Source organism: Calliphora vicina, chromosome 5 (assembly GCF_958450345.1).
Source record: "Calliphora vicina chromosome 5, idCalVici1.1, whole genome shotgun sequence".
Classification (NCBI taxonomy): domain Eukaryota; kingdom Metazoa; phylum Arthropoda; class Insecta; order Diptera; family Calliphoridae; genus Calliphora; species Calliphora vicina.
In genome coordinates this window covers 21,102,146-21,129,154 of record NC_088784.1, presented here as the reverse complement: position 1 = coordinate 21,129,154, position 27,009 = coordinate 21,102,146, and the positions used below count along the sequence as shown (strand labels likewise).

Here is a 27,009-nt window from a genome sequence, read left to right as displayed (position 1 = left end):
GAAATGTGACTGTATAGATATCCATGATTGAGACTACTATTTGACTGTATATAGATCCACGATTGAAGCTGAAATGTGACGGTATTACGATCCACAATTGAAACAAGATTTTTGAAATTTCGGAGCTAATTTTGCTCCGACTTCCCCTTGAAGATAACAATTATGTTTGGAAAATTATCCACGATTGAGACTAAAATGTAACTGTATAGAGATCCAAATTGAGACTAAAATATGACTGTATAGAGATTCAGGAATGAAGCTGAAATGTGATCACGATTGAAGCGATTGACTGTATAGAAATCCATCCAGAGATCCACGATCTCTATTGGGTGTATGTCTTACAACTGCGGGATTTTTTTTTTAATTTGTAGCTTTTATTTTGAAACATTTGTACAATATAAATTTATTCAAAGTATTGATCATTGTTAGCTATGACCTTTTCCCATCTTTCTGGCAAACATATGGATTCCGATCCAAAAGAACTACTCATCTTTTGAGGCCAAGATCGAATCAAGCCAACACCGGATACACTGTTCTGAAATGAATCGTGTCCCAGAGGGCGGGGCAAGGTCTGGACTATAAAACGGGTGAAGCAAAACTTCCCAACCACTTCATTCTAAATTTTTTTCAAAAGGTATTGCAACACGTGGCCGAGTGTTGTCATGATGTTGAATATTACAGTTTCATGTCTGGCAGTTTTTCGGATAATGATCGCGAACGAATCAGTTGCGGTCGGTACAGGATTCATGTGATGGTCTGGCCACATTTCAGCAGCTCATAAGAGATAGGAACCTTTTGCTCCCACCAAATACAGAGCATTACCTTAGCGTCATGGATATTTGGCTTTGATGTCGATTCATCTGGTTGGCTGGGCTTCACATACTCTTCAGGTTACCGTAATGGATCCATTTTTCATTGCAAATAATGATTCGGAGCAAAAATCATGTTCTTTTACAGCGTTCAAGCATCATTTTGGATATACAAAATGGTCTTTCAATGTCTCTCGGCATCAATTCGTATGGTACCAAATATCCCTACCTTTGGATGAATACTGCTGCTCACAAACGTTTTGAAATAGCTGCTTAAGTAGCTCCCAATGATTATGCAAGCTTTTGTTACGTTTGACAACAATCTTCAAAATCGTCACTTCGGAACCGCATAAACCATCTCTCGCTCGCTGAAACCGATGGAACACAATCACCATAAGCTTTGGCGAGCAACCGGTGTAATTCAGCGGCACTTTTTATACCCTACACCACCATAGTGGGGAGGGAATTATGCGTTTGTGCAGATGTTTGTAGCGCCCAAAAATATTAGTCTAACACCCATCTTAAAGTATACCGATCGACTTAGAATTACTTCCTTGTGCGCAGAGTACAGGTCGCAATTTTGAAGATATTTCGATGAAATTCGGTACATATTATTTTTTCGGCTCAAGGACCAAGTATATTGAAACTGGCTGAAATCGGTCCATTATTTCACCTAGCCCCCATACAAATGTCCTCTCGAAATTGGACTTTATCGGTCATAAATGTTTAATTTATATATGTATCTCCACAAATTGCGCTCCAAATAAGTTTTATATATACAAAATTCATATCACCAAATTTTGTTACGATCGGTCCGTAATTAGTCATAGCTCCCATATAGACCTTCCGAAAATCACTTTAACGTGCATAAATTGGTATACTCACAAAATTCAACATAGTAAACTTTCATATAGACATAAATCACACGACTTAATTTCATGGTGATCGGTCCATAATTGGTCATAGCCCCCATATAAGGCCCACTTCCGAAAATCACTCAAAAATATAAATTATTTAAATTATAAAAGAAAAATGTTTTTACTCTTTTACTTAGTGTAGGGTATTATATGGTCGGGCTTGACCGACCATACTTTCTTACTTGTTTTAAATTAAATAAGTAAATTAAACATTATTAACATTTATTTTTTTTAATAATAGGTCCCAGTGTGTATTAATGATCACCTTAATATGGTTCTCTTTTTAACATCGCTTTACTCTCTCTTAAGTTAAGAGCACTTAAAACTTTTATTGCCACCAATAAAAAAAAACTGTGTTTGCTAGTAAAAAGCCCCCCCATGAAAAAAGCTACATTTTGTCACAATTAGAATTGTTGGTAAACAAAATTTTGAAAAAAACGATCAGTTGAGTTTGCGATTTCCAATACAAAACAAACGATAATGACGCGCGGGTTTTAAAAACAATTAACAAACTAAAAAAAAATTTAATAAATTTAAAACACAATAATAATTTGATTTTAAGAAATAATTAACTAATAAAAGTAATGATTAATTATTAAGAAAAATAAAGAAAGAACAAAAAAAAATACAAAATGTTATACGGTTTAATTAATATAACCTGGTTTGATATATTCACCGTCGGTTTTACGGTGGTGGCCATTGTTTTGGTGCAAATTTTAAACGTTTTATGGGCGTCACTGGAAGATAAAACGGCGGTGGCGACATTACCGCAAAAAAGTGATAATAATGAAGTGAGAAAATCGTTAAAACTAAGTGAATTAAAATCGTTGATATCTAATGATTCTACAACAAATGATTCTAATACTACAACAATAACAGCAGCAGCAACTAATGGCAAATTACAAAAACAACAAAGTGAACAAATTGAAAAGTATGTGTCAAAATTTAAAAAAAAAAAAATTGAAAGAATTTCAAATTTAAAATGAATTTATTATTGTTGAGTTTTGTGAATGTGTTTTTTGGGGGTTTAATTTGCAACATGTGTTTGTTGAATTTAATTTAGCAAAACATTAATTTTTAATAATTTATAAAAATAAATTGCATGCTTTTAAAAACAAATTTCAACAAATTCTGGGTATAAACACAAAGATAAGATAATTTTGTTATTTATAAAAAATTACTGGAACAACATGTTTAAAAAATCTTGTTTGCTTTCTATGAACAATAATTTTTTTATTAAATAATATTAAAAAAAATCTTGTTTGTTAATTGTTTTCTTGATTTGTTTATTGTTTTTGTTTATTTATTTATTTTTTTTATATTATTATTATCATCATTAAAGTGGTTCATTAACTTCAACGTCATCATTGCCAACTTCGCCACCTCCTCCACCACCCCTACCACCTTTATTGTCATCGTTTTCGCTTTCATCTTTATCACCAACAGCTTCTTCGTATCCCTTAAATGTTCGTAATTCGGTGAGTTACCTGTTTAATGGTAACGGTGTTAGCATTCCAACATCCCATCATAACTCCAGTCTGCCCGATAATTTAAGTGATGAATAGTAAGTTTCATTTTTTATTGCAAACAAAATCATTTATTTTATTAAAAAAAATTTTAAAAAAATTTGTTTAAAATATTGAAAATAAGGTGACCAGAGAGGGGTTATTTTAATGAAAAGTAGCCACAAATCTTCATAATCAATTATGCTAAAGAGAGAACAATTTTCTATTGAAAACTGCTGCTAAAGAGAGAACAATTTTCTATTGAAAACTGCTGCTAAACAGAGAACAATTTTCTATAGAAAACTGCTGCTAAAGAGCGAACAATTTTCTATTGAAAACTGCTGCTAATCAGAGAACAATTTTCTATAGAATACTGCTGCTAAACAGAGAACAATTTTCTATAGAAAACTGCTGCTAAACAGAGAACAATTTTCTATAGAAAACTGCTGCTAAACAGAGAACAATTTTCTAAAGAAAACTGCTGCTAACCAGAGAACAATTTTCTATAGAAAACTGCTGCTAAACAGAGAACAATTTTCTATAGAAAACTGCTGCTAAAGAGAGAACCATTTTCTATAGAAAACTGTTGCTAAACAGAGAACTATTTTCTGTAGAAAACTGCTGCTAAAAAGAGAACAATTTTCTATAGAAAACTGTTAACAAACAGGGAACAATTTTCTATAGAAAACTGTTACCAAACAGGGAACAATTTTCTATAGAAAACTGTTACCAAACAGGGAACAATTTTCTATAGAAAACTGTTACCAAACAGGGAACAATTTTCTATAGAAAACTGTTACCAAAAAGGGAACAATTTTCTATAGAAAACTGTTACCAAACAGGGAAAAATTTTCTATAGAAAACTGTTACCAAACAGGGAACAATTTTCTATAGAAAACTGCTGATAAACAGAGAACAATTTTCTATAGAAAACTGCTGCTAAACAGAGAATAATTTTCTGTAGAAAACTGCTGCTAAAAAGAGAACAATTTTCTGTAGAAAACTGCTGCTAAAAGGAGAACAATTTTCTATAGAAAACTGCTGCTAAAAAGAGAACAATTTTCTATAGAAAACTGTTACCAAACAGGGAACAATTTTCTATAGAAAACTGTTACCAAACAGGGAACAATTTTCTATAGAAAACTGTTACCAAACAGGGAACAATTTTCTATAGAAAACTGTTACCAAACAGGGAACAATTTTCTATAGAAAACTGTTACCAAACAGGGAACAATTTTCTATAGAAAACTGTTACCAAACAGGGAACAATTTTCTATAGAAAACTTTTACCAAACAGGGAACAATTTTCTATAGAAAACTTTTACCAAACAGGGAACAATTTTCTATAGAAAACTTTTACCAAACAGGGAACAATTTTCTATAGAAAAATGTTACCAAACAGGGAACAATTTTCTATAGAAAAATGTTACCAAACAGGGAACAATTTTTTATAGAAAAATGTTACCACACAGGGAACAATTTTCTATAGAAAAATGTTACCAAACAGGGAACAATTTTCTATAGAAAACTGCTGGCTCACGGGCGAACAATTTTCTATAGAAAACTGCTGGCTCACGGGCGAACAATTTTCTATAGAAAACTGCTGGCTCAAGAGCGAACAATTTTCTATGGAAAACTGTTGCTAAACAGAGAACAATTTTCTATAGAAAACTGTTGCTAAACAGAGAACAATTTTTTATAGAAAACTGTTGCTAAACAGAGAACAATTTTCTATAGAAAACTGCTGCTGCAGAGCAAACAATTTTCTATAGAAAACTACTGGCACAAGAGCGAACAATTTTCTATAGACAAAATCATTTATTTTATTAAAAAAAATTTTAAAAAAATTTGTTTAAAATATTGAAAATAAGGTGACCAGAGAGGGGTTATTTTAATGAAAAGTAGCCACAAATCTTCATAATCAATTATGCTAAAGAGAGAACAATTTTCTATTGAAAACTGCTGCTAAAGAGAGAACAATTTTCTATTGAAAACTGCTGCTAAACAGAGAACAATTTTCTATAGAAAACTGCTGCTAAAGAGCGAACAATTTTCTATTGAAAACTGCTGCTAATCAGAGAACAATTTTCTATAGAATACTGCTGCTAAACAGAGAACAATTTTCTATAGAAAACTGCTGCTAAACAGAGAACAATTTTCTAAAGAAAACTGCTGCTAACCAGAGAACAATTTTCTATAGAAAACTGCTGCTAAACAGAGAACAATTTTCTATAGAAAACTGCTGCTAAAGAGAGAACCATTTTCTATAGAAAACTGTTGCTAAACAGAGAACAATTTTCTGTAGAAAACTGCTGCTAAAAAGAGAACAATTTTCTATAGAAAACTGTTAACAAACAGGGAACAATTTTCTATAGAAAACTGTTACCAAACAGGGAACAATTTTCTATAGAAAACTGTTACCAAACAGGGAACAATTTTCTATAGAAAACTGTTACCAAACAGGGAACAATTTTCTATAGAAAACTGTTACCAAACAGGGAACAATTTTCTATAGAAAACTGTTACCAAACAGGGAACAATTTTCTATAGAAAACTGTTACCAAAAAGGGAACAATTTTCTATAGAAAACTGTTACCAAACAGGGAAAAATTTTCTATAGAAAACTGTTACCAAACAGGGAACAATTTTCTATAGAAAACTGCTGATAAACAGAGAACAATTTTCTATAGAAAACTGCTGCTAAACAGAGAATAATTTTCTGTAGAAAACTGCTGCTAAAAAGAGAACAATTTTCTGTAGAAAACTGCTGCTAAAAGGAGAACAATTTTCTATAGAAAACTGCTGCTAAAAAGAGAACAATTTTCTATAGAAAACTGTTACCAAACAGGGAACAATTTTCTATAGAAAACTGTTACCAAACAGGGAACAATTTTCTATAGAAAACTGTTACCAAACAGGGAACAATTTTCTATAGAAAACTGTTACCAAACAGGGAACAATTTTCTATAGAAAACTGTTACCAAACAGGGAACAATTTTCTATAGAAAACTGTTACCAAACAGGGAACAATTTTCTATAGAAAACTTTTACCAAACAGGGAACAATTTTCTATAGAAAACTTTTACCAAACAGGGAACAATTTTCTATAGAAAAATGTTACCAAACAGGGAACAATTTTCTATAGAAAAATGTTACCAAACAGGGAACAATTTTCTATAGAAAAATGTTACCAAACAGGGAACAATTTTCTATAGAAAAATGTTACCAAACAGGGAACAATTTTCTATAGAAAACTGCTGGCTCACGGGCGAACAATTTTCTATAGAAAACTGCTGGCTCACGGGCGAACAATTTTCTATAGAAAACTGCTGGCTCAAGAGCGAACAATTTTCTATGGAAAACTGTTGCTAAACAGAGAACAATTTTCTATAGAAAACTGTTGCTAAACAGAGAACAATTTTTTATAGAAAACTGCTGCTGCAGAGCAAACAATTTTCTATAGAAAACTACTGGCACAAGAGCGAACAATTTTCTATAGAAAACTGCTGGCTCTTCGATCGAACAATTTTCTATAGAAAACTGCTGGCTTTTCGAGCGAACAATTTTCTATAGAAAACTGCTGGCTCTTCGAGCGAACAATTTTCTACAGAAAACTGCTGGCTCTTCGAGCGAATAATTTTCTATAGAAAACTGCTGGCTCTTCGAAAACTGCTGATAACTGCTGCTAAACATCGAATAATTTTCTATAGAAAATCCAGAGTTCCTAAATCTCCTCTGGTCACCTTATTATAAGACTCTTTTAAGGAAATTTAGTAAAATTTTGTTTCACTCCACCTTTTATTTAGTCACGAAGATGAGGACACCATCTCTTTGGAAAATCTCTTCCCCTGCGATCAAAGCGAAATTTATGCATCGAAAAAAATCAGTTACATTATCGATGAATTCCTACAAACCGAAGGAAATTATGTGAATAACCTTAAGAAGGGCCTTAAAAATTATGGTGCCCTACAGAAATACGATCAATTGCCGGAGGCCTTAAAAGGCGATGACAAACAGCAGCAATTGCTGGGCAATATAAAGGAAATATTGGAGTTACATGAGAAAGAAATACTGCCCTTAATGTTAAGAAATCAAAGAGATTTGAAGAGTATGTTTGATGAAATGGCTCAATCAATTGATGTAAGTTGAATACTTTTTAAAAATGTATTAATTTTTATAATTTGTGTTGCTTTATTTATAAAAAAAACACTTTGTTAATTTTTGTTTTTGGTTGGAATATTTATTATTTGCTTTATAATTTAACACCTGTTGCTAAATATGGCTAAATGAGCTTCATTTGTGTGTGATTTTTTTTTTTCAAATGCTGCTCATATGGTTAGAATACATTAATGGAATGACATATTCTTCTACTGTTTTGAATACATAGAATAGCAGAAGTTGAAAGGAATTAATTGTCAGATTTCGATTTCAATTGCTATTGAGAACTTGAGCCTAGACAATCAGCTAATATTTTTTAAGAAAGGCTGTCGTCTATATACTTTTCTTGCTCACTGTTAATTATAATTTCCTCTTGGCCTGACTTTGCAATTGCAAAAACTCAAACCAGCAACTCATAAAATGGCATTGTGCATAATTTATTTCTTTGGAGTGGAATCCAATAATATTTATTCAATATTGTTTAATAATTGTTGGTAATTGTGTGAATTTAAAACTGATTAAACTGGCTGTGTTTGTTTGCTTTATGGCAATGACAATTTGATTATACTTTCAATAGAATTCTAGGGAATTCACGTTCATGATAAGAAACTATAAATGTTATTATTATTTAATTATTTTGCTAGTACACACAATGTTCTACACTTTGTTAATTCTAAATTATTTATTCTATATTAATAATTTTCTAAAAATAGAAAATGTGTGTAAGAGAACAGAGACGTAACAGAGAATTGTAGACCGGAAATTGCCAGCAATTTTCCATAGAAAACTAGAACTAACTAATCAATAATTTTCTATTCAAACTGTGGCTAAAGAAAGAACAATTTTATATAGAAAACATTTACTAAGCAGAGAACAATTTTATATAGAAAACTTTTACTAAGCTGAGAACAATTTTCTATAGAAAACTGTTACCAAACAGAGCACAATTTTCTATAGAAAACGGATCACAAACAGGGAACTATTTTCTATAGAAAACTGATCACAAACAGGGAACTATTTTCTATAGAAAATTTTCCCCTGTTTGGGATCACTTTTCTATAGAAAATTGTCGCCAATTTTCTATAGAAAACTGATCCCAATTGGGGAACAATTTTCTATAGAAAACTGATCCCAATTGGGGAACAATTTTCTAAAGCAAACTGATCCCAATTGGGGAACAATTTTCTAAAGAAAACTGATCCCAATTGGGGAACAATTTTCTAAAGAAAACTGATCCCAATTGGGGAACAATTTTCTAAAGAAAACTGATCCCAATTGGGGAACAATTTTCTAAAGAAAACTGATCCCAATTGGGGAACAATTTTCTAAAGAAAACTGATCCCAATTGGGGAACAATTTTCTAAAGAAAACTGATCGCAATCAGGGAAAAATTTTCTATAGAAAACTGATCCCTAACAGGGAACAATTTTCTATAGAAAACTGATCCCTAACAGGGAACAATTTTCTATAGAAAACTGATCACTAACAGGGAACAATTTTCTATAGAAAACTGATCCCAATTGGGGAACAATTTTCTATAGAAAACTGATCCCAATTGGGGAACAATTTTCTAAAGCAAACTGATCCCAATTGGGGAACAATTTTCTAAAGCAAACTGATCCCAATTGGGGAACAATTTTCTAAAGCAAACTGATCCCAATTGGGGAACAATTTTCTAAAGAAAACTGATCCCAATTGGGGAACAATTTTCTAAAGAAAACTGATCGCAATCAGGGAACAATTTTCTATAGAAAACTGATCCCAATCAGGCAACAATTTTCTAAAGAAAACTGATCCCAATCAGGCAACAATTTTCTAAAGAAAACTGATCCCAATCAGGCAACAATTTTCTAAAGAAAACTGATCCCAATCAGGCAACAATTTTCTAAAGAAAACTGATCCCAATCAGGCAACAATTTTCTAAAGAAAACTGATCCCAATCAGGCAACAATTTTCTAAAGAAAACTGATCCCAATCAGGGAACAATTTTCTATAGAAAACTGATCCCTAACAGGGAACAATTTTCTATAGAAAACTGTTACCAAACATTGAACAATTTTCTATAGAAAACTGTTACCAAACAGCAAACAATTTTCTATAGAAAACTGTTACCAAACAGCAAACAATTTTCTATAGAAAACTGTTACCAAACAGCAAACAATTTTCTATAGAAAACTGTTACCAAACAGCAAACAATTTTCTATAGAAAACTGTTACCAAACAGCAAACAATTTTCTATAGAAAACTGTTACCAAACAGCAAACAATTTTCTATAGAAAACTGTTACCAAACAGCAAACAATTTTCTATAGAAAACTGTTACCAAACAGCAAACAATTTTCTATAGAAAACTGTTACCAAACAGCAAACAATTTTCTATAGAAAACTGTTACCAAACAGCAAACAATTTTCTATAGAAAACTGTTACCAAACAGCAAACAATTTTCTATAGAAAACTGTTACCAAACAGCAAACAATTTTCTATAGAAAACCGTTACCAAACAGCAAACAATTTTCTATAGAAAACTGATACCTAACAGGGAAAAATTTTCTATAGAAAACTGATCCCAAATAGGGAAAAATTTTCTATAGAAAACTGATCCCAAATAGGGAACAATTTTCTATAGAAAACTGATCCCAAATAGGGAACAATTTTCTATAGAAAACTGATCCCAAATAGGGAACAATTTTCTATAGAAAACTGATCCCAAATAGGGAACAATTTTCTATAGACAACTGATCCCAAATAGGGAACAATTTTCTATAGAAAACTGATCCCAAATAGGGAACAATTTTCTATAGAAAACTGGTCCCAATTAGGGAACAATTTTCTATAGAAAACTGGTCCCAATCAGGGATCAATTTTCTATAGAAAACTGATCCCAAACAGGGAACAATTTTCTATAGAAAACCGATCCCAAACGAAAAACAATTTTCTATAGAAAACTGATCCCAAACGAAGAACAATTTTCTATAGAAAACTGATACCAAACAGGGAACAATTTTCTATTTAAAACTTATACGAAACAGAAAAGTAAGTGAATCGCTTTACCCGGACTCTGTCATACTCTGGCATGCATGTAAATTACATACACTCCATATTAATTATTTTAAATACAGCCCCAAAAACAATAGCAATACACAAACCTCCCATAAAAATCAGAAACAACAGAAAAACAAAATCTGTTGCCACGATCAATTGTGTGAATTTGTGTATGCGAGTTTTAAAAACCACCAGACTACAATGAAAAACAAAAATAAAAAAAACATTGGTTTGTTAATTTTGAATAATCACTTAAACAAATTTGATAATAAAAAAAGTTTTAATAAAAATTAAAAAAAGCATGACGTCAGATTTTAGTTTAAACGCGAAGCTTTTATTCAACTGACTATTTTGTATACGACTGGGACTAATTGAAATTTTTGAAATGACATTAATGATTATGATAGAGAGAGCGAGAGAGTTCGACAAGCGAATATTTGCTATTTAGACGTAAATACAATATTTGTTTGATATGTAAATTTTTATTTATTTATATTTTTTTATTATTTGTTTATATGTATAATATCGGAGTGTTGTACTTTGTGATCAAATATTGGTAGGAACAATTATCACTTGTTTTAAATGATTGAATTTCAGCTGATCATGTTCTACTTTGAATTTTATATTTGAAGATTATGTATGTAAATTTATTGCAATGGTGTCATTTTAAGAAATAAATATTCATTTCCAAGAATTCGTTTTGTAAGGAATTTAAAACGTTTTTGTATTAATTATTGAAATTATTTTAATAATGTGAGGGAGAATTGCTACTGACAATGACAACATTTAAATTAAACTGACCTCATAATTGTTTTTTGTTGGTTTTGAGAATATGATTCCTCTTATATAGGTTCAGATTTATTAGCTGTTTTCTATAGAAAGCTGTTACAAAACATAGACCAATTTTCTATAGAAAACCGTTGTAAAACATAGACCAATTTTCTATAGAAAACCGTTGTAAAACAGCGGACAATTTTCTATAGAAAACTGTTATAAAACAGCAAAAAATTTTCTATAGAAAATTGTAATAAAAGAGAGAACAATTTTGTATAGAAAACTGTTATAAAAGAGAGAACAATTTTGTATAGAAAACTGTTATAAAAGAGAGAACAATTTTGTATAGAAAACTGTTATAAAAGAGAGAACAATTTTCTATAGGAAACTGTTATAAAAGAGAGAACAATTTTCTATAGAAAACTGTTATAAAAGAGAAAACAATTTTCTATAGAAAACTGTTATAAAAGAGAGAAAAATTTTGTATAGAAAACTGTTATAAAAGAGAGAAAAAATTTGTATAGAAAACTGTTATAAAACAGAGAAAAATTTTGTATAGAAAACTGTTATAAAACAGAGAAAAATTTTGTATAGAAAACTGTTATAAAACAGAGAACAATTTTCTATAGAAAACTGTTATAAAATAGAGAACAATTTTCTATAGAAAATTTTCATAAAATAGAGAACAATTTTCTATAGAAAATTTTCATAAAATAGAGAACAATTTTCTATAGAAAATTTTCATAAAATAGAGAACAATTTTCTATAGAAAATTTTTATAAAATAGAGAACAATTTTCTATAGAAAACTGTTATAAAACAGAGAACAATTTTCTATAGAAAACTGTTATAAAATAGAGAAAATTTTCATAAAATAGAGAACAATTTTCTATAGAAAATTTTTATAAAATAGAGAACAATTTTCTATAGAGAACAATTTTCTATAGAAAACTGTTATAAAACAGAGAACAATTTTCTATAGAAAACTGTTATAAAACAGAGAACAATTTTCTATAGAAAACTGTTATAAAACAGAGAACAATTTTCTATAGAAAACTGTTATAAAACAGAGAACAATTTTCTATAGAAAATTTTTATAAAATAGAGAACAATTTTCTATAGAAAATTTTCATAAAATAGAGAACAATTTTCTATAGAAAATTTTTATAAAATAGAGAACAATTTTCTATAGAAAATTTTTATAAAATAGAGAACAATTTTCTATAGAAAATTTTTATAAAATAGAGAACAATGTTCTATAGGAAATTGTTATAAAATGGAGACAATGTTCTATAGAAAATTGTTATAAAATAGAGAACAATGTTCTATAGAAAATTGTTATAAAACAGAGAACAATTTTGTATAGAAAATTGTTATAAAATAGAGAACAATTTTGTATAGAAAATTGTTATAAAATAGAGAACAATTTTCTATAGAAAATTGTTATAAAATAGAGAACAATGTTCTAGGGAAAACTGTTATAAAACAGCGGACGATGTTCTAGAGAAAACTGTTATAAAACACCGGAAAATTTTCTATAAAAAACAGCGAAAAAATTTCTATAGAAAACTGTTATAAAACAGCGAACAATTTTCTATAGACAATTTTTCAGGCTGTTTAGCCACACGTGCCTTATGTTGGCCTTACTCTAAACATTTTGCTTTATGTGTTGAAAACCTTTTTCGTTTTGCACCCAAATATTTTAAAGCAGGTAACATTTTTGTGTTCAAACAGCATATTTTATACAAATTCATGAAAAATTCGTTGTTGTGCAAAAAAAAAAACATAAAAAAAGCAAATTGTGTATGTTTAACAAAATTAATTTAAGCATTGACTTTGAATAAAAATTTCATAAGAAACAAGTATTTTGAGGATTAATGCTTTTGGTATGATTTCGGTCTAAACAAAAAATACCATCTATCAAAATGTTTTGTTTGCTTTAAAAAGCCAGCAAAAACTAAAACTGAATGAAGAATAAAGACAAATGTTTTGTTGATAACTTGTAGATAAATTTTGTATTTTTCGTTGATCGTTAGCATTAACCAAAGAAATTCTTTTAAAATTTTAATTATAAGAAAATTTTCAAATTTGTATGACTCATGAGAACAACAAGACACATAATTTCTTTTGACAGACATACAACAGCACTTATTTAGAAATATGTGTCTAATGTTTTGGCAAATTATATAAATAAAAAGCCTCTAAAAAATCTTAAATTTACATTTTTTTACGTCACACACCTTAAAAACACAAAATTGAAATTGAAGTCAAGCCAATAAACGTTAAGGTGTGATTTGTCATTTAAGCCATTTATGTCAGCCAGTGTTTGTTATTTTTCAAAATTTGTTGAGTTATTTGCTGTCTGGCATACTAATGATGGATGAGGAATGGCCTCAAATCGAAATTAAAGAAATAGTTCAATTGTTTATATTAATTTTTGAATAATTTTATTGAAGTTTGTTTTTATGAAACAGCCTGAATAGAAATTTGAAATTAAACACCTGCATGGAATTAAATTTGCTCATAAGTTACATAAACTATTTAAAAATCCAAGCAGGAATAAAATTGAGGTTTTGAAATGGCCTCCTCAATGTAATTTAGGCTCGAAAATTTAAAAATGTTTGTTAACGTATTTTATAGATTAACCTAAATATGAAACTAAACAAGGAAACAGCGAAATATTAGCTATATAAAACTGCTGCTTCAGAGCGATAAATTTTCTACAGAGAACTGCTACTCCAGAGCGAAGAATATTTAAAATATTGTTGTCCATTTAGACACAGTTTTATTTAGAAAATTGTTGTCGATTTAGACACAGTTTTATTTAGAAAATTGTTGTCCATTTAGACACAGTTTTCTATAGAAAATTGTTGTCCATTTGGACACAGTTTTCTATAGAAAATTGTTGTCCATTTGGACACAGTTTTCTATAGAAAATTGTTGTCCATTTGGACACAGTTTTCTATAGAAAATTGTTGTCCATTTGGACACAGTTTTCTATAGAAAATTGTTGTCCATTTGGACACAGTTTTCTATAGAAAATTGTTGTCCATTTGGACACAGTTTTCTATAGAAAATTGTTGTCCATTTGGACACAGTTTTCTATAGAAAATTGTTGTCCATTTGGACACAGTTTTCTATAGAAAATTGTTGTCCATTTGGACACAGTTTTCTATAGAAAATTGTTGTCCATTTGGACACAGTTTTCTATAGAAAATTGTTGTCCATTTGGACACAGTTTTCTATAGAAAATTGTTGTCCATTTGGACACAGTTTTCTATAGAAAATTGTTGTCCATTTGGACACAGTTTTCTATAGAAAATTGTTGTCCATTTGGACACAGTTTTCTATAGAAAATTGTTGTCCATTTGGACACAGTTTTCTATAGAAAATTGTTGTCCATTTGGACACAGTTTTCTATAGAAAATTGTTGTCCATTTGGACACAGTTTTCTATAGAAAATTATTGTCCATTTGGACACAGTTTTCTATAGAAAATTATTGTCCATTTGGACACAGTTTTCTATAGAAAATTATTGTCCATTTGGACACAGTGTTCTATAGAAAATTATTGTCCATTTGGACACAGTTTTCTATAGAAAATTATTGTCCATTTGGACACAGTTTTCTATAGAAAATTATTGTCCATTTGGACACAGTTTTCTATAGAAAATTATTGTCCATTTGGACACAGTTTTCTATAGAAAATTATTGTCCATTTGGACACAGTTTTCTATAGAAAATTATTGTCCATTTGGACACAGTTTTCTATAGAAAATTGTTGTCCATTTGGACACAGTTTTCTATAGAAAATTGTTGTCCATTTGGACACAGTTTTCTATAGAAAATTGTTGTCCATTTGGACACAGTTTTCTATAGAAAATTGTTGTCCATTTGGACACAGTTTTCTATAGAAAATTGTTGTCCATTTGGACACAGTTTTCTATAGAAAATTGTTGTCCATTTGGACACAGTTTTCTATAGAAAATTGTTGTCCATTTGGACACAGTTTTCTATAGAAAATTGTTGTCCATTTGGACACAGTTTTCTATAGAAAATTGTTGTCCATTTGGACACAGTTTTCTATAGAAAATTGTTGTCCATTTGGACACAGTTTTCTATAGAAAATTGTTGTCCATTTGGACACAGTTTTCTATAGAAAATTGTTGTCCATTTGGACACAGTTTTCTATAGAAAATTGTTGTCCATTTGGACACAGTTTTCTATAGAAAATTGTTGTCCATTTGGACACAGTTTTCTATAGAAAATTGTTGTCCATTTGGACACAGTTTTCTATAGAAAATTGTTGTCCATTTGGACACAGTTTTCTATAGAAAATTGTTGTCCATTTGGACACAGTTTTCTATAGAAAATTGTTGTCCATTTGGACACAGTTTTCTATAGAAAATTGTTGTCCATTTGGACACAGTTTTCTATAGAAAATTGTTGTCCATTTGGACACAGTTTTCTATAGAAAATTGTTGTCCATTTGGACACAGTTTTCTATAGAAAATTGTTGTCCATTTGGACACAGTTTTCTATAGAAAATTGTTGTCCATTTGGACACAGTTTTCTATAGAAAATTGTTGTCCATTTGGACACAGTTTTCTATAGAAAATTGTTGTCCATTTGGACACAGTTTTCTATAGAAAATTGTTGTCCATTTGGACACAGTTTTCTATAGAAAATTGTTGTCCATTTGGACACAGTTTTCTATAGAAAATTGTTGTCCATTTGGACACAGTTTTCTATAGAAAATTGTTGTCCATTTGGACACAGTTTTCTATAGAAAATTGTTGTCCATTTGGACACAGTTTTCTATAGAAAATTGTTGTCCATTTGGACACAGTTTTCTATAGAAAATTGTTGTCCATTTGGACACAGTTTTCTATAGAAAATTGTTGTCCATTTGGACACAGTTTTCTATAGAAAATTGTTGTCCATTTGGACACAGTTTTCTATAGAAAATTGTTGTCCATTTGGACACAGTTTTCTATAGAAAATTGTTGTCCATTTGGACACAGTTTTCTATAGAAAATTGTTGTCCATTTGGACACAGTTTTCTATAGAAAATTGTTGTCCATTTGGACACAGTTTTCTATAGAAAATTGTTGTCCATTTGGACACAGTTTTCTATAGAAAATTGTTGTCCATTTGGACACAGTTTTCTATAGAAAATTGTTGTCCATTTGGACACAGTTTTCTATAGAAAATTGTTGTCCATTTGGACACAGTTTTCTATAGAAAATTGTTGTCCATTTGGACACAGTTTTCTATAGAAAATTGTTGTCCATTTGGACACAGTTTTCTATAGAAAATTGTTGTCCATTTGGACACAGTTTTCTATAGAAAATTGTTGTCCATTTGGACACAGTTTTCTATAGAAAATTGTTGTCCATTTGGACACAGTTTTCTATAGAAAATTGTTGTCCATTTGGACACAGTTTTCTATAGAAAATTGTTGTCCATTTGGACACAGTTTTCTATAGAAAATTGTTGTCCATTTGGACACAGTTTTCTATAGAAAATTGTTGTCCATTTGGACACAGTTTTCTATAGAAAATTGTTGTCCATTTGGACACAGTTTTCTATAGAAAATTGTTGTCCATTTGGACACAGTTTTCTATAGAAAATTGTTGTCCATTTGGACACAGTTTTCTATAGAAAATTGTTGTCCATTTGGACACAGTTTTCTATAGAAAATTGTTGTCCATTTGGACACAGTTTTCTATAGAAAATTGTTGTCCATTTGGACACAGTTTTCTATAGAAAATTGTTGTCCATTTGGACACAGTTTTCTATAGAAAATTGTTGTCCATTTGGACACAGTTTTCTATAGAAAATTGTTGTCCATTTGGACACAGTTTTCTATAGAAAATTGTTGTCCATTTGGACACAGTTTTCTATAGAAAATTGTTGTCCATTTGGACACAGTTTTCTATAGAAAATTGTTGTCCATTTGGACACAGTTTTCTATAGAAAATTGTTGTCCATTTGGACACAGTTTTCTATAGAAAATTGTTGTCCATTTGGACACAGTTTTCTATAGAAAATTGTTGTCTATTTAGACACAGTTTTCTGTAGAAAATTGTTGTCTATTTAGACACAGTTTTCTGTAGAAAATTGTTGTCTATTTAGACACAGTTTTCTGTAGAAAATTGTTGTCTATTTAGACACAGTTTTCTATAGAAAATTGTTGTCTATTTAGACACAGTTTTCTATAGAAAATTGTTGTCTATTTAGACACAGTTTTCTATAGAAAATTGTTGTCTATTTAGACACAGTTTTCTATAGAAAATTGTTGTCTATTTAGACACAGTTTTCTATAGAAAATTGTTGTCTATTTAGACACAGTTTTCTATAGAAAATTGTTGTCTATTTAGACACAGTTTTCTATAGAAAATTGTTGTCTATTTAGACACAGTTTTCTATAGAAAATTGTTGTCTATTTAGACACAGTTTTCTATAGAAAATTGTTGTCTATTTAGACACAGTTTTCTATAGAAAATTGTTGTCTATTTAGACACAGTTTTCTATAGAAAATTGTTGTCTATTTAGACACAGTTTTCTATAGAAAATTGTTGTCTATTTAGACACAGTTTTCTATAGAAAATTGTTGTCTATTTAGACACAGTTTTCTATAGAAAATTGTTGTCTATTTAGACACAGTTTTCTATAGAAAATTGTTGTCTATTTAGACACAGTTTTCTATAGAAAATTGTTGTCTATTTAGACACAGTTTTCTATAGAAAATTGTTGTCTATTTAGACACAGTTTTATATAGAAAATTGTTGTCTATTTAGACACAGTTTTCTATAGAAAATTGTTCTCGATTTAGTTTTCTGTAGAAAATTTGTTGTCGATTTAGTTTTCTGTAGAAAATTTGTTGTCGATTTAGACACAGTTTTCTATAAAAAAGTATGTACTTCCACCAAAATGAAAATAAAAATTAAGTTTTGTTTGCAAATATTTGGTTAGAGTAACTAGCAACTCAAAATAATGCTGTATTTGGGAAAAATTCATATTAAACCTTAGGGTAACCGGTGTCCCATATGCGTCAAAGGGTTAAATATAAATATGACAAACTTACATCATTGTATATTCCAGTAAGACCTTTTCACTTAATCACTCCATAAAAAGTTTGTAAATATAAACAAATACTGTCTGTCAGCTCATAAAATCTAACCCGGTAATCTGGAAATAAAAAGGAAAAAAGTTTCGAAATTGTCTTGCCAATATTTTCTACTTTAAACTCAACTCACATACTCCAGTTTAAGGCGTGTTATTTGGGTTATATGGAAAAAACTAATAATTTGTTAAACAAAACAAAAATTCCAAAGAAATATTGGGAAAAAACTCACATACACTGCATACAAAATTATATTTCAAATAATAATACAAACAAAAAAAATTACATAAAACAGACACAACAAATTTGCGCCGCAGTAACAAACGTGGTTTCACATTAATTGTGTTAATTTATGTTTATTTTGTTTTATTGAAATAACAAATTTAATCATTTTAAAAAAATGTATTTTATGTAGTTCATTAAAATTTTATATTGAAAATTATACACTTTTTAATGTGTATTTTTTTATATTAATAATGAGCTTGTAGTAATTTTCATTTAAAAATGTTTAATGCAAATAATAGTTTAACTATTAAAGGGAGGAAACGAAGACCCAATGGGGATTAGAATGATAGAAATTATATTCTACAATATTAAAAGCAAAATTGCATGATCACAGCAATCATTTTAACATGATTACAAGTTATTTACCAATAATATAATCACTGTAATTATGTATATGGTTACCGCTATCATATAAATAATTACAGTGACTATAATATTGTTTAATATCCTGTACAACAATATTATTTCTCTCGGTGTTGAAAATATAAACAGAATTGATATCATAATTCTGTATAAATTTCCTACTGGGTTTTTTACTCACATTTGAAAACTCCTTTCATAACTACCTGATGATTGTTATAGTTACATTTATTTTTTACTATAAATTTTATACTCGTAGAGTCATATATGAACCCAGATACAAACATATGAACTCATTTATATTGTCATATTGTCAATATTGCAATTTTGTCTACTATTCTTCTTGCCTTAAAGGGTTTAAATGTAAATATGTATTTAGCAATAAATCTGTTATCTTAACACATGTATTTGAAATATGCAAGAGATGGATAGAAACACATTTATATATACATATGTTCAAATGTAGTTCACAATATGTACGACATGCACCCAATGTGCAGATACACTGAAAATCAAAAATGTTCTAAAGAAAACTAAGTCCAAACAGTGAATAAATTTCTATAGAAAACATTTGCTAAATAAACAACAATTTTCTATAGAAAACTGTGTCTAAATCGACAATAATTTTCTATAGAAAACTGTGTCTAAATAGGCAACAATTTTCTATAGAAATTTGTGTCTAAATCGACAATAATCGATAACAAATTTTCTATAGAAAACTGCGTCTAAATCGACAACAATTTTCTATAGAAAACTGTGTCTAAATCGACAATAATTTTCTATAGAAAATTGTGTCTAAATCGACAATAATTTTCTATAGAAAATTGTGTCTAAATCGACAATAATTTTCTATAGAAAATTGTGTCTAAATCGACAATAATTTTCTATAGAAAATTGTGTCTAACTCGACAATAATTTTCTATAGAAAATTGTGTCTAAATCGACAATAATTTTCTATAGAAAATTGTGTCTAAATCGACAATAATTTTCTATAGAAAACTGTGTCTAAATCGACAATAATTTTCTATAGAAAATTGTGTCTAAATCGACAATAATTTTCTATAGAAAATTGTGTCTAAATCGACAATAATTTTCTATAGAAAATTGTGTCTAAATCGACAATAATTTTCTATAGAAAATTGTGTCTAAATCGACAATAATTTTCTTTTTTTTGTCGATTTATTGTCGATTTAGACACAATTTTCTATAGAAAATTATTGTCAATTTAGACACAACTTTCTATAGAAAATTATTGTCGATTTAGACACAATTTTCTATAGAAAATTATTGTCGATTTAGACACAATTTTCTATAGAAAATTATTGTCGATTTAGACACAATTTTCTATAGAAAATTATTGTCGATTTAGACACAATGTTCTATAGAAAATTATTGTCGATTTAGACACAATTTTCTATAGAAAATTATTGTCGATTTAGACACAGTTTTCTATAGAAAATTGTTGTCGATTTAGACACAGTTTTCTATAGAAAATTGTTGTCGATTTAGACACAGTTTTCTATTGAAAATTATTGTCGATTTAGACATAATTTTCTATAGAAAATTTGTTGTCGATTTAGACACAGTTTTCTATAGAAAATTTGTTGTCGATTTAGACACAGTTTTCTATAGAAAATTTGTTGTCGATTTAGACACAGTTTTCTATAGAAAATTTGTTGTCGATTTAGACACAGTTTTCTATAGAAAATTTGTTGTCGATTTAGACACCGTTTTCTATAGTTAGACACAGTTTTCTATAGAAAATTGTTGTCGATTTAGACACAGTCTTCTATAGAAAATTGTTGTCGATTTAGACACAGTCTTCTATAGAAAATTTGTTGTCGATTTAGACACAGTTTTCTATAGAAAATTTGTTGTCGATTTAGACACCGTTTTCTATAGTTAGACACAGTTTTCTATAGAAAATTGTTGTCGATTTAGACACAGTCTTCTATAGAAAATTGTTGTCGATTTAGACACAGTCTTCTATAGAAAATTTGTTGTCCATTTAGACACAGTTTTCTATAGAAAATTTGTTGTCGATTTAGACACAGTTTTCTATAGAAAATTTGTTGTCGATTTAGACACAGTTTTCTATAGAAAATTTGTTGTCGATTTAGACACAGTTTTCTATAGAAAATTTGTTGTCGATTTAGACACAGTTTTCTATAGAAAATTTGTTGTCGATTTAGACACAGTTTTCTATAGAAAATTTGTTGTCGATTTAGACACAGTTTTCTATAGAAAATTTGTTGTCGATTTAGACACAGTTTTCTATAGAAAATTGTTGTCTCTGTAGACACAGTTTTCTATAGAAAATTATTGACGATTTAGACACAGTTTTCTTAATCGTGTCTAAATCGACAATAATTTTCTATAGAAAATTCCCAGTATGCAAAATAATTCGAAGTTATATCGAAAATGAATAATTTTTTCGTAAAATTTGATCGATATCGACTTCGATATAATGTCGAGAATGTGCGTGTTTTCCTAAGTAGAGTGCAGAGCGATAATGAGTCGAAAATCGTTTATTATTCTGATTCTAATTTTTATCGATATATTATACCTTTTTCGGTATTAAAATGTTCTAAAATGAATCGATTTCGATTAAATATATGAACAATTTCGTATACTTTATACCATCGAGCAATTTCTTCTTGAAATAATGCATATTCAATACCTTTATTATTATCCAATAATGTTGCGTTAGATGTGTTTTCGTTTTCAAATGCAATAAGCTCTACACATATTTCTGATGTTTGCTGATTTTGAAGATTCGAATTGTCAAAAAAAAACATCAATAATTAGCTGCGCTTTTCTTTTAAGACGTCTTCGATCCATTTTTCGTGTTAAACTATATTTTTATGAATATGTTATTGATAGGATAAGAAATAAAATTTTATTTTCTCACAAATTGACAAAAGAATAATATGTATGTATATGAATTTGTCAATTTGTGAAAAAATTAAATTTGACATTAAAAAAAAACTCGAACATTATTCGCCATTTCTATAAAATATTAAAATACGATAGTCTAAAGAATGTAGATTGGATAGAGCATCATAATAAATTCATATTTTCGATTTTAATTCGAAATAAGTTCGATAAAAAGAACTGACTCGAAATGTTGCATACTGGGTTGTGTCTAAATCGACAATAATTTTCTATAGAAAATTGTGTCTAAATCGACAATAATTTTCTATAGAAAATTGTGTCTAAATCGACAATAATTTTCTATAGAAAATTGTGTCTAAATCGACAATAATTTTCTATAGAAAATTGTGTCTAAATCGACAATAATTTTCTATAGAAAATTGTGTCTAAATCGACAATAATTTTCTATAGAAAATTGTGTCTAAATCGACAATAATTTTCTATAGAAAATTGTGTCTAAATCGACAATAATTTTCTATAGAAAATTGTGTCTAAATCGACAATAATTTTCTATAGAAAATTGTGTCTAAATCGACAATAATTTTCTATAGAAAATTGTGGCTAAATCGACAATAATTTTCTATAGAAAATTGTGTCTAAATCGACAATAATTTTCTATAGAAAATTGTGTCTAAATCGACAATAATTTTCTATAGAAAATTGTGTCTAAATCGACAATAATTTTCTATAGAAAATTGTGTCTACATCGACAATAATTTTCTATAGAAAATTGTGTCTAAATCGACAATAATTTTCTATAGAAAATTGTGTCTAAATCGACAATAATTTTCTATAGAAAATTGTGTCTAAATCGGCAACAAATTTTCTATAGAAAACTGTGTCTAAATCGACATCAAATTTTCTATAGAAAACTGTGTCTAAATCGACAACAAATTTTCTATAGAAAACTGTGTCTAAATCGACAACAAATTTTCTATAGAAAACTGTGTCTAAATCGACAACAAATTTTCTATAGAAAACTGTGTCTAAATCGACAACAAATTTTCTATAGAAAACTGTGTCTAAATCGACAACAAATTTTCTATAGAAAACTGTGTCTAAATCGACAATAATTTTCTATAGAAAATTGTGTCTAAATCGACAATAATTTTCTATAGAAAATTGTGTCTAAATCGACAATAATTTTCTATAGAAAATTGTGTCTAAATCGACAATAATTTTCTATAGAAAATTGTGGCTAAATCGACAATAATTTTCTATAGAAAATTGTGTCTAAATCGACAATAATTTTCTATAGAAAATTGTGTCTAAATCGACAATAATTTTCTATAGAAAATTGTGTCTAAATCGACAATAATTTTCTATAGAAAATTGTGTCTAAATCGACAATAATTTTCTATAGAAAATTGTGTCTAAATCGACAATAATTTTCTATAGAAAATTGTGTCTAAATCGACAATAATTTTCTATAGAAAATTGTGTCTAAATCGACAATAATTTTCTATAGAAAATTGTGTCTAAATCGACAATAATTTTCTATAGAAAATTGTGTCTAAATCGACAATAATTTTCTATAGAAAATTGTGTCTAAATCGGCAACAAATTTTCTATAGAAAATTGTGTCTAAATCGACAACAAATTTTCTATAGAAAACTGTGTCTAAATCGACAACAAATTTTCTATAGAAAACTGTGTCTAAATCGACAACAAATTTTCTATAGAAAACTGTGTCTAAATCGACAACAAATTTTCTATAGAAAACTGTGTCTAAATCGACAACAAATTTTCTATAGAAAACTGTGTCTAAATCGACAACAAATTTTCTATAGAAAACTGTGTCTAAATCGACAACAAATTTTCTATAGAAAACTGTGTCTAAATCGACAACAAATTTTCTATAGAAAACTGTGTCTAAATCGACAACAAATTTTCTATAGAAAACTGTGTCTAAATCGACAACAAATTTTCTATAGAAAACTGTGTCTAAATCGACAACAAATTTTCTATAGAAAACTGTGTCTAAATCGACAACAAATTTTCTATAGAAAACTGTGTCTAAATCGACAACAAATTTTCTATAGAAAACTGTGTCTAAATCGACAACAAATTTTCTATAGAAAACTGTGTCTAAATCGACAACAAATTTTCTATAGAAAACTGTGTCTAAATCGACAACAAATTTTCTATAGAAAACTGTGTCTAAATCGACAACAAATTTTCTATAGAAAACTGTGTCTAAATCGACAACAATTTTCTATAGAAAACTGTGTCTAAATCGACAAAAATTTTCTATAGAAAACTGTGTCTAAATCGACAACAATTTTCTATAGAAAACTGTGTCTAAATCGACAACAATTTTCTATAGAAAACTGTGTCTAAATCGACAACAATTTTCTATAGAAAACTGTGTCTAAATCGACAACAATTTTCTATAGAAAACTGTGTCTAAATCGACAACAATTTTCTATAGAAAACTGTGTCTAAATCGACAACAATTTTCTATAGAAAACTGTGTCTAAATCGACAACAATTTTCTATATTTTCTTATATAATGTTGGAAATAGTTTTCAGAATATGTTTTACACTTTCAGTTCCCACTGTTTTTAAAATTTATGTTTCATATCTATGAATAGATTCTGCATATTTTAGTTTGTATTTACTATAATGTGCAAAAACTATATTTGCATTTTGACTAAATTACGTTATAAATTCTATTTGCAGTAATAGAGGGAAAAAGTTGTATATGGCCACAGAAATTTGCATAGGGAAATTATAGAAAGATTACAACCTTATGTTAAAACACTGAACTTTAAGGGAGACAAGCTGGAAAGGAAACTAACAATTTAAATATAAAACAATTCCATGAGACAAGGCGTGATAAGTTGATATATGAAATCATGTTGGCTTTTCAAAATGTATTCAAGACTTTGTTAGCTAGTTGTAATGTTTTCCAATATTTAGTATTAAATAATTCAAGTTTGAATAAAAGGTTTTAATTATTTATATTGCTTTTCCTTTTAGAAAAATCAATTTTATTGCTATGTTACCTTTACCATGCATAAGAAGACATCTTTGGAATTGCGCAAAGATAATCGTGAATTTTTCCAGGTAAACTTGATTTGATAACAAAATATTCTTGCAAACGAATAACAAAATTTTAAATTTCTCTTAGAATTATCAAAATGAAATCAATGATCGCTTAGGCATTGATAGTTTCCTAGTACAACCCATACAAAGACTGACCCGATATCCACTATTGTTGCAGCAGTTAATTAATGTAAGTCATTTATTAACAAATTTATATCACTGGAAATAATTTCAAATCTATTTTCTTTTTACTTTAGGAATTCTACAAAAGTGGTATCAATTGTAAGCCTGTCTTGGCTTCCTTGTGTAAATTGGAGACACGCATGCGCCGCCTTTTAGAGGTGGTCAATCAATCAGAAGAAATTTTCTCCATAGAAGAAATACCAACCGAGGTACTTATCAAATTAAATTTACATTATTATTTAAATTTTACCTAAAACTTTTTTTATTACAGCTCAACATTGAGTTACTGGGCTCATTTAGACGCTCCACCGAATTCGATGCCTACAATCATAGATCGCGTAAAAAATTCCACTGCAAAGTTTTCCTCTTCGATCAGTGCCTGCTGTGCACCGAAGTGCGCAAACGTCGTCTAGCCTTTAAGCACTATTATACTTGGGATTTAATAGAGTTAAAATTGAATACCTCCAAGAGTATAACACTACTATCTAAGGCTGCCTCTTCTAGCTCCTCTGGCAGTGCTTCGAATAGTCATAGTTCCATTAAGGAGGAATATGAATTCTCCTCACCCGAATCCATTTCCATAAATCAATGGCTGCGCTGTGCCCGCCGCATTATAGAACACTCTCGCATCGAAGAGTCTCAGAAGGGCAAACTGGTTTTGCCCATGGATTTGATTTTGGGTGTAGTTTTCGCTGTTTGGTACATTTGGCACTATTTGTGAGAGTTTACTAGATTTCATTTTCTATAATAAAGTGATCTTAAATTATTATCTTTTAAATATATTTATTTTTGTATTTTGTGTTCTTTTTTTTTGTTGGTTTATTTTATGGTTTGTTAAACCAATTCGTCAGTAGATGAAAATTGTATTAAAAAAATAGGATTTTATTTGCTTAAGTATCAATGTTTTAAAGGGCCTTTTTAGTAAATTTTGAGTTTACTTAGGTATTTACAAAACTTGTTAGAAATATTAAGAAAATAATGAGCTAAAATTTAATTAAATAAGAGGACGAGGTTATGAACTTTCAATAAAAGCAATAAACTGAAAACTTTATCTTAGTAGAGACACAATTTAGGTTTATGTCAAGGCTAATTTTCTAAGATCTCATCCAATTAACAGTAAAACAGTAACAAATCTACCTATAGTAAAGTTATTAGTCTACAAGATTCTCACTTAAGGGTTCGAACTTCCAAAAAGTACCAAATTCATATTTGTTATATTTTGATAAGTAAAAAATACGATTAAAAATTTGTTACTATGTTTATTGGTTTACCCGTTTTCTCACCTAAAAGATTCGTATTTTAAAAAAGTACCAAATACCTGTTATTTCTATTTATCTTAGAAATATACATTTATAAAAGGTCATGTTTTTGAAAACTGAAATTAAGGAATATACAGAGACCCTTAAAAGTGAGTAGAAATCAGTGCATTATTTGATTTCTGTAAGACCAGGAAAATCATTATAGTTTGACTTAAATCTTTTTCAGAACTGAATCTATTTTTCAGTACAATCTCCAACTAACCGAAACTTTTAAATTGTAATCGATGTATAGATTTTAGGATTTTCATTATCTTAAAAAAAATCAAATAATTTGTGGTGTTTACTCACTTTTGAGGCTCTCTGTAGTTTAAAAAACCACAATATTTAGATAAAATTTTTCAACCCAATAATCGATTTTTTTATAAAAAGTTGATCAAAAATAGATATGTATTTAAATTAGTTAAAGCGAATATCATTTTCAGCTAGAAATTTTAAATATTTATTTTTATAATGTACCTAGGTATAAATAAACTTGTTTAAAAATTAAAATCTTAAGAAAATCAATTCTGTTAATAATAAATGCATAAAAATTATTATTTCTAAATAAT

The 27,009-nt window shown here is 28.9% G+C and overlaps 2 protein-coding genes across 3 annotated transcripts in view; one reads left to right on the top strand and one right to left on the bottom strand.

The window, feature by feature from the left end:
• GstS1 (Glutathione S transferase S1) overlaps window positions 1-27,009 on the bottom strand; it is a 491,998-nt gene that overhangs the window by 78,411 nt on the left and 386,578 nt on the right. The gene's annotated exons all lie outside the window — the stretch shown is intronic.
• Window positions 2,258-25,924, top strand: LOC135960049 (kalirin). 2 transcript variants are annotated; one of them, XM_065511240.1, is made up of 7 exons: window positions 2,267-2,657; window positions 3,069-3,290; window positions 7,038-7,371; window positions 24,894-24,980; window positions 25,045-25,149; window positions 25,217-25,351; window positions 25,414-25,924. In XM_065511240.1, exons 1-7 carry the CDS (start codon window positions 2,359-2,361, stop codon window positions 25,861-25,863), a joined length of 1,632 nt encoding a protein of 543 aa, XP_065367312.1. In that variant the 5' UTR covers window positions 2,267-2,358; the 3' UTR covers window positions 25,864-25,924. The 2 variants fall into 2 exon arrangements, with proteins under 2 accessions (XP_065367313.1, XP_065367312.1); XM_065511241.1 differs by lacking the exon at window positions 3,069-3,290 and having other exon boundaries at window positions 2,258-2,657.